The sequence below is a fragment of the Quercus lobata genome, chromosome 9 (assembly GCF_001633185.2).
Source record: "Quercus lobata isolate SW786 chromosome 9, ValleyOak3.0 Primary Assembly, whole genome shotgun sequence".
In the NCBI taxonomy this organism is placed as follows: domain Eukaryota; kingdom Viridiplantae; phylum Streptophyta; class Magnoliopsida; order Fagales; family Fagaceae; genus Quercus; species Quercus lobata.
The window spans coordinates 16,910,069-16,917,570 of record NC_044912.1 but is presented as its reverse complement, the minus strand read 5'-3'; the positions used below and the strand labels follow the sequence as shown (position 1 = coordinate 16,917,570).

At 35.2% G+C, this 7,502-nt stretch overlaps 2 protein-coding genes across 2 annotated transcripts; one reads left to right on the top strand and one right to left on the bottom strand.

The window, feature by feature from the left end:
- Positions 1-300: 300 nt before the first annotated feature.
- On the top strand, positions 301-4,793 carry LOC115960094 (bet1-like protein At4g14600). Its single transcript, XM_031078792.1, has 4 exons — positions 301-547; positions 694-817; positions 3,837-3,893; positions 4,273-4,793. Exons 1-4 carry the CDS (start codon positions 489-491, stop codon positions 4,432-4,434), a joined length of 402 nt encoding a protein of 133 aa, XP_030934652.1. The 5' UTR covers positions 301-488; the 3' UTR covers positions 4,435-4,793.
- A 455-nt stretch (positions 4,794-5,248) lies between these two features.
- Positions 5,249-7,224, bottom strand: LOC115960093. The gene is made up of 2 exons (XM_031078791.1): positions 6,169-7,224; positions 5,249-5,752 (listed from the first exon to the last, which is right to left on the bottom strand). Exons 1-2 carry the CDS (start codon positions 7,222-7,224, stop codon positions 5,360-5,362), a joined length of 1,449 nt encoding a protein of 482 aa, XP_030934651.1. The 3' UTR covers positions 5,249-5,359.
- Between the last annotated feature and the right edge of the window lie 278 nt (positions 7,225-7,502).

Below are 7,502 nucleotides of genomic sequence, written 5' to 3'. Positions count from 1 at the left end.
GAAGCAACTTCTTAACTACAATTTTAATAAGATCAATTATGAGTGGTAGGTTTATATAAAAGTGATTATTCTCCGCTCACAATCGACAACTTTAGCAAGTTGTGACAAATGACACGTAATCTTAGAAAAAATTTGCCTCCTAAATTACCAAAATGCCAAGATCTTGAGCTCTAGTCAACTTGGTTGGGTTTGGGCCCAACGGATAGTTAACCAACTTACCTCCCTTTCCGCGTGCGTGCGCTAAATTTGTTCAAAAATTCCCACACGTGCCGACACAATCCTTCAAAACCGTGTGATCATTAAAAAAAAACACCGAGGGTGGATTTACCACTCCTACAACATCATCATCGTTGTATTTTCCTTAGTCTAGAAATTTTCAAAATAGTACAAACAATCGAAGCGGAGCTAGTCAAATTCAAATTCAAATTCAAATTCGTTGTTGTACCATTCTTCTTCGATCTAGGGTTTCCTTCTTCTTCAATTCTTCAATGGCGTCTAATTCGTATGGAGGTTCCTCATATGGCGGTGCTGCTGCTTATCGATCAAGGTGTTTGATTCGAAAATTTGATTCCGGTTAATATATAAGGATCGGATTTTCATATTGAAGAATTTTCAATTTCTTTTTTTTTTTTTTTCTGTTTCACTTTGAATTTTGATGAAAATTGTGGTGGTGTTTGATGTTTGGGTTTGCAGAGAGGGTCTAAGTACGAGAGCAGTGGGTGGTTCTGATGAAATTCAATTGCGAATCGATCCTATGCACGCCGATTTCGACGACGAGATCATCGGTCTCCGAACCCAAGTTAAAAAACTCAGACACGTATGTCCTCTTTTACTTTCTCACATTTTCAATTTTTTTGTGTTTTTTTGAAGTTTAATTGATTCAATTTGGGGATATTATTATTTTTGATAGTATAGAATGACGGAGAAGAATACATATCATATGTGAATGAATGACCCTGATTAGTCTGTTAAGGATTCATACCCAAACCCCATAGTTTGGGGGTTAAGGCTCTGTTGTTTAATTTATTGAATTGGGTACCCCAAAAAAATTGATTAAGCTTGTGAGTCCGTTTGGTTAGGTGATTTAGGAGCCTAAAAGTGCATTTTTAAAATCCAAAACCCCGTTTCACAACAACTTATATAACTTATACAAACGCACCCTGTAATAGGAAACAAAAAATATACATCTTCCCCAAAAAGAAAAGAATGGTTATTATTAACGTTATGTGGGTTTTGCTCTTGGGCACAAGCATAAATTGCTTAGCCCGTCAAGGGTAAATGTCCCTAGATCACATGACAACTAGTTATGACTGGTGGTAGGTTAGTTGCCTGTAGATTTTAGTGGATAGAGGTGAGTCCAAAGGGCTCTTCTTTACATTATATGTGTGACTCTATATGTATATATGTATGTATGTATGGTTTTGCAATTTGTATTAATTCTTTGTGGTTGCTTGTTTATAAGTATATTTAGTAAGAGTTACGTGCACTAAAATGTAAATTGAAGAACAAATTTTTCTTGAGAGGTACAGAGGGAATTCATTATTAATATACATATGTCTTGAACAAAAAAAATTATTTGCAGTGCCAAATGGAAGAATATTACTTCAAAGAAACATTAATTTTAGGGTTGCATCCATCTCTGATAAGTAAGGTTGCGTCCATATTAGAAAGCATTAGAAAAGCAGAAATGTTTCAAATGTTGCTCTTTTTGCTTATTCTTTTTATAGATAGCTGTTGGCACTAAGAAAGCTGAGATTGACTATATGTTGTTGTTGTTTTTTGCATCACCTGGATAATTTGTACAACTTAAAAATTTAGCTGTTGTATACTAATTTCTCTGAATAGAGAAGGGAGAATTTAAAGGATTATATTTGAGATACACAAGAGGCTTTATGCTACTTTTACATTTTTATAATTTGTACAACTTAAAATTTTAGCTGTTGTATACTAATTTCTCTGAATAGAGAAGGGAGAATTTAAAGGATTATATTTGAGATACACGAGGCTTTATGCTACTTTTACATCTTTAATTACTTGCATCTTCTTTTCTCCAATGGGTAATAATTATGCAGGTTTCAAACCCAAGGTGCAAAGCTCACTATAGTGATATTGATGTGATTATATTTCCCTTACTTAGTCTAGTAACATAACTGTTTTTTATTTTCTAAATAACTCCATTTTGAAGGTTAATTTTGGTGGCACTAATTCTTTATACTTATAGTTGTAGCCAGAAGAACCATGTGACCCTAAATTCTTAAACCAAGGACCTTTTTTATGAACCAATGCGAAGCTATTTGAAATATTAAGAGCATAAAAGTTATTCGAAAATAGATATGCACATTTTTCAAAATTATTGCTTTAGAAATCTAGTTTTAAAGGTTGAACCATGCTATAATATCCATTCACAAGGTTTATTTTACTTTATTTTTATATTTTGAAAAGAAAGTTCCCAAAATTCTTCCTGCTAATTCATTTTTTCGATAATTATTTGTATCTAAATGTTGCAGATTCGTTCCAATGTTTTCTTGATCAATATTAATTTCTCAATGTTGTATTATCTCCATTTGTCACTATAAAAACAATATTTTCTTCAGGTGTAACTTGGATACCCAAAGCAACTTACATCTTTCCTCATTTCATAATGCATTAAGTGTGTATTTTGATGCCCTAAGCAACATTTTTATTATTACTAACTTGGTAAGCATTATTTTATCAGGTTTCTAAGTATTTGGTAGTACCACTGACTTTTTCTTAGAACTTTGAAGTTTTAACTACATCTTGGAAAATTTGTTGTCTGTAATTGTTTTTCTTCTCTAGTCCTCACACTTGACCTCCCATATTTATCAAAGACTAGTGAGAACAAGTGACTGGTGGCGAGTGCGAAGTGAGTTGAGTCTCATATGTAGCTCAGGCTGTTTTGTTTTATCATCATTACTCATTATTATTCTCAAGACTTTAGGCTGAGCTATATTTTTGCCTTCTAATTTTACCTATCAAAAAAATAAATAAATAAATAAAATGTTACCTTCTAATTTCACCATATTTTCAATTACAAATATGACTGGTTGGTAACCTATGCATCATGGATGTACACTAAACAAATTCTCTCACACTAATGTTAGTTCTGGTGGAATATGATATGATGTATTGAAGTGGTAAGTTCTATAATAAATAAAATAAAACAAATGAAGAGAGAGAAGTTGCTGGCTTTACACATAATAATAGTTCATGTGATGCTTACATTAAATAAATAACCAAATAATAAAAGAGGAGGATTGTGTCTTTGTTAGCTACTTCCAAGCAGATACATAGACATCCACTCAATAAGTTGTTTTCCATATAGCACATGTACAAAACCACAAACACATTGCAATGTCTTTTTATTTTCTTATATCTTTGCTCTGATAGTTTGTGGGGTTGCTTTAAAAATGATAAATTTTATTCTTAATTGCTATAGAGATGTTATGTTATGATATCGAATGATCTTGGCATATGCTTGAGAAAAAGGTTTGGAGCTGCCTGGAGGATTCTAATAGACATGCCATGGTCTTGATCACATATCTTTTCATATGGTGCTTGTTCAGTGATTCAACCTTAAATTATTGTTTTGTCTAGCTAAACTGTTAACATGGTGTGAGTTTCATTGCCATATATCACTATTCTTTTCAAATTTGCACGTTCTTCCTCGATCAATTGAACTGTTTGTCTGCAATTTGTTGCTCTTTTATGCTTTTTACCTGATTAATGCTGTCAATCTAATTGCTCAGCTTTCTAGTTTTTTTTATTATTGAATATTCTCCCCCAGTTTGCTTAGTGTTTCAAGTTCTCTGGTGCAGGTTGCTGAAGAGATAGGGACAGAAGCAAGATTTCAGAAAGATTTTCTTAATCAGCTGGTAAACCATTTACATTCGCATACCCTTGCTTCACACACCCACACACAGATGTATATTTCTTATGATTTGTGGCCGGCTCTTGGTTCTTACTGTGAAGATATCCTGAATTTTATTGGAGGAACTACTATGTTATTTAAATTAAATTTCGAATTTACTTATCAAAAAAAATAAGTAAATAAATTTTGAATTGAGCTTGATGAATCTACTAGTTAAAATTTCTTTGAGGAAAAGTTTTTAACTTATATTTTATGTCTGATACATCTTTGGAATTGCTTGTGTGTTTTTAGTCAGAAGTAGAAGCATTTTGTGTTCCTTTCCTCGTGAAGGAAAATTTTGAACAGCTTTCTTACATTTAATTCTATTATCTGGTTCATTACAGCAAATGACAGTACTCAAAGCTCAAGCAGGGGTGAAGAATAATGTAAGGCGATTGAACAAGAGCATAATCCAGCATGGCTCCAACCATATCGTTCAAGTGGTTGTTTTTGCTCTAATTTGTTTCTTCGTGGTTTACTTTTGGGCCAAGATGTCCAGAAAGTGAGGATCAGCAGCCCTGCTGTGAGGGGAACACTCCATGGAGCGGGCACTGGAGATAACCCTTCCTGCTGCTGACCTGTTGCTTCAAAGAAGTTCAATTGAAGAGTTTTATTCTGGACCACACAAATTTACAATAGTTCTGCTGTAATTTGTAAAGTCTTGTCATGTTCTTGTGACTTGAAAGAGGACATCTTTGACTAGGTTTTAGAACAATAGTGTGCTTATCAAAAAAAAAAAGAACAATAGTGTTATTAGATGTGGAGAAGGAAAGGATATTACTGCTTATTGAATGTTACAACTTACAATAGTATGCCTAACTTTTGTGAAATGACCTTTGTATAAAAGAAAGCATTCTTTTATCCATATTTAAGCTTCGCTTATTGAGTGGTGCACATTTGCTCGCCCTATAGCAACTGATAACAAATATCTTTTACTAGCAAAGTTACAGTGCTTTTGAGCTAGCTTGTGAAATGGCTTAAAACTATGCCACAAGTATCCAAGCCCTTCCAGCAGCAAAATTGGTACTCCCAAGAACATACCAGAAACATTACATTCCAAGATGTTTGGAAAGAATATTGTTTGAATTTAATACAATATCATTCAACCAAAAAGAAAAAAAAGGTGAGTTCTTAATTGGGAAAAGAATCTGTATCTTATCAAACATCTTTTTCCCTTGCTAATTAAATAGATACAACGGTGGAGGGAGGGGGGGGGGGATTGGAATTTTGGATGTCATAGACATACTAAGAGATGTCAACTAGTTGAGCAACAAGGCTTTGAGCTTGTCAAACATTTTAGTACTAGCTACTCTTCACGAATGAAATGATTTTTGTATTTTGTATCAAAGAAAGAACTGTCGTCCCTTCCATATATTACCTCCACTTGTGCACTTTTAGTGAAGAAGTAAAAACTAAAATGAACAACTAGGATTAGCATATACAAGCGCTTGATTTCAGAGGTGTACTCTTGTTGGCTTGTTCCAGCTTGCTTATCCTTACTTGCTTGAGGACACGTCTTGCCCACTCTGCAAAGAAGGTTTCATTATGACCAACCTTGCCATCTTTATAGAAGGTAAAGCATTCAGGATCTTCTTTGGGAAATGGGCATTCCTTTTCGCCATTTGGATCCCACCAAGCACCTTGGTGTTTCATCCCTGATAGGTCTGCCATCCAATGATGTGCATACTGGCCTAAGCCTGCGAGCTCCAACCATCCTTTGGGGAAGAATTCCATTATGCTACTATTTCTATCCATGAAAAGCATGTTTGTTAGCTGAGCCCCATGAGGAGATGCTACAATGTCGGTGTTAGACATAACTTTGACCTGAACAAACAGCAATTTTAGTCACGCTCCAAAGAAGACGGTTAGTGTTTGCACTACTTTTTTAACTACTAACATTCTTGTTTCTAAGTCAACCTGAGCATTAATCACCATCACAATATGGGCACCTTCACATTCTATCTTACAATTCTTTTCTTCTTTTTTTTGTGGGGGGGGGGGGGGGGGGTGTTGGGTGTTGGGGGGAGAGGATGAAATTCAAGAATGTTATTTCAATGTGTTCAAATTCTTTGGAAGTAGAGGGGACCAAATAAAAACAATAAATCTATTTTGATTGATGCATAATAAAAGTTGTGTCAATGTTAAGCCTATGTAAAAGTGATGCTCCTCCAATGAAAAATTGAATGTTCCTAGCGTTACTCAATGAAAATTGTAAGAGCCAAGATAAAGAGATCACAAACCTGGTCACAGAAAGTAAGATCCTCTGACTGAATTACCTTCAACAAGCAACCCTCCACTCTTGCACATTCCCTTGCAAATATGTCAGTCACAGCACTTGCATTTCTGAAAGATCTTGAACCTCTCCTCATCAGCAAAGTTAGCCTTATGATTGGCTCCCCTCTTTCATTGACTTCTCTCCCTCTATCTGCTTGGTTAATGCCACAAAAACCTCTCGCTTTACATCTCAACAAATCAAAAACCTCAAGCTTCTTCTCCTTCCCCATGTTCCCCAAATTATGCCTCATCACTATTGCCTTTTCAAAACAATAAGGCCCATCATCTCCTTTTTCAAATCCCTCAACCAAAACTTCCCCATAGGTTGCTTGCATTAGGTTCTGAAGCCATTTTCCCATGCTATTCCTAAGCTCACCCCAATGGTATAGTACCCATCTTGTTGGTCTTAAGCACTCATTCTTCATGGACCAACCAACAAATGGAGCCATAGCACACACCCCATGCCACAAATTCACATAGTCATAGTAACTGTCTGACAGAAAAGTCAAGCCCTTCATGAACAAAGTTTTGTCTGGAAGACTTTCTGGCCAAGCCAAAGCATATGAGCTTTTTGTGCCATCTCTTACATCACGACCCTTGATGCACAAAAGCCTTCCCTTTGATGCTTTTGAAGGGAAATAGAGGTACTCAGCTTCATTTTCCTCATAAGTGTCATTCAAGGAGCTCATAAACCAAGTGTTCCCTGACATGGCAGTCTCAGAAAACCTGAGGTCTTTTAAGGGAAGGAAAGTCACAGATTCTCGGAGCTTTGAGATTATAGTACTGTCTGTAATATCTGAGTGACTTGGACCATGGTTGGCTTTCAATGCCAAACCTTTCCATTTCTTGAAAAATGCCCATGAAGAAGCAGTGGGTGATAAGGAATAAGAATCAAGAGAAGATGTTTCTGCTTGGAAAAGAATGACAAATAAAAACAGTACCAAGACACATATTATGAGTTTGATTGAGTAGAATGAACTCTTTCTTTTGGTAGGAGTTTTGCGGTCAGTTTCCACCTCCATCAGCCTGGTCAAGTTGAGTATTGCCCAAGTGAACTTGTATTTATGATTTTTAATACTCATTTTCTTGAGGAAAAGACAAAAATTGTAGAACTTGAAAAAGGGTTTTGTTAATGGATTTAAAAAATTAAGTTCAACTATACACAAAATGTCAATGAACCTGCTCATTCTTCTCAAAAAAAAAAAAAAAAATTGAACCTGCTCATGCAAAATCGTGACCAATAAATTATTGATAAATGTTTTCATAAAACGTGTATAACTTTAATTGACTCCCTCTCTCT

Excerpts from the sequence above, each read along its gene's own strand:
- LOC115960093 (XM_031078791.1), bottom strand. The coding sequence starts at position 7,224 with ATGGAGGTGGAAACTGACCGCAAAACTCCTACCAAAAGAAAGAGTTCA. Across the intron at positions 5,753-6,168 it reads ATCTTACTTTCTGTGACCAG|GTCAAAGTTATGTCTAACAC; the intron begins GTTTGTGATCTC and ends CTGTTTGTTCAG.
- LOC115960094 (XM_031078792.1), top strand. The coding sequence starts at position 489 with ATGGCGTCTAATTCGTATGGAGGTTCCTCATATGGCGGTGCTGCTGCT. Across the intron at positions 548-693 it reads GCTGCTGCTTATCGATCAAG|AGAGGGTCTAAGTACGAGAG; the intron begins GTGTTTGATTCG and ends TTGGGTTTGCAG. Across the intron at positions 818-3,836 it reads AAGTTAAAAAACTCAGACAC|GTTGCTGAAGAGATAGGGAC; the intron begins GTATGTCCTCTT and ends TCTCTGGTGCAG.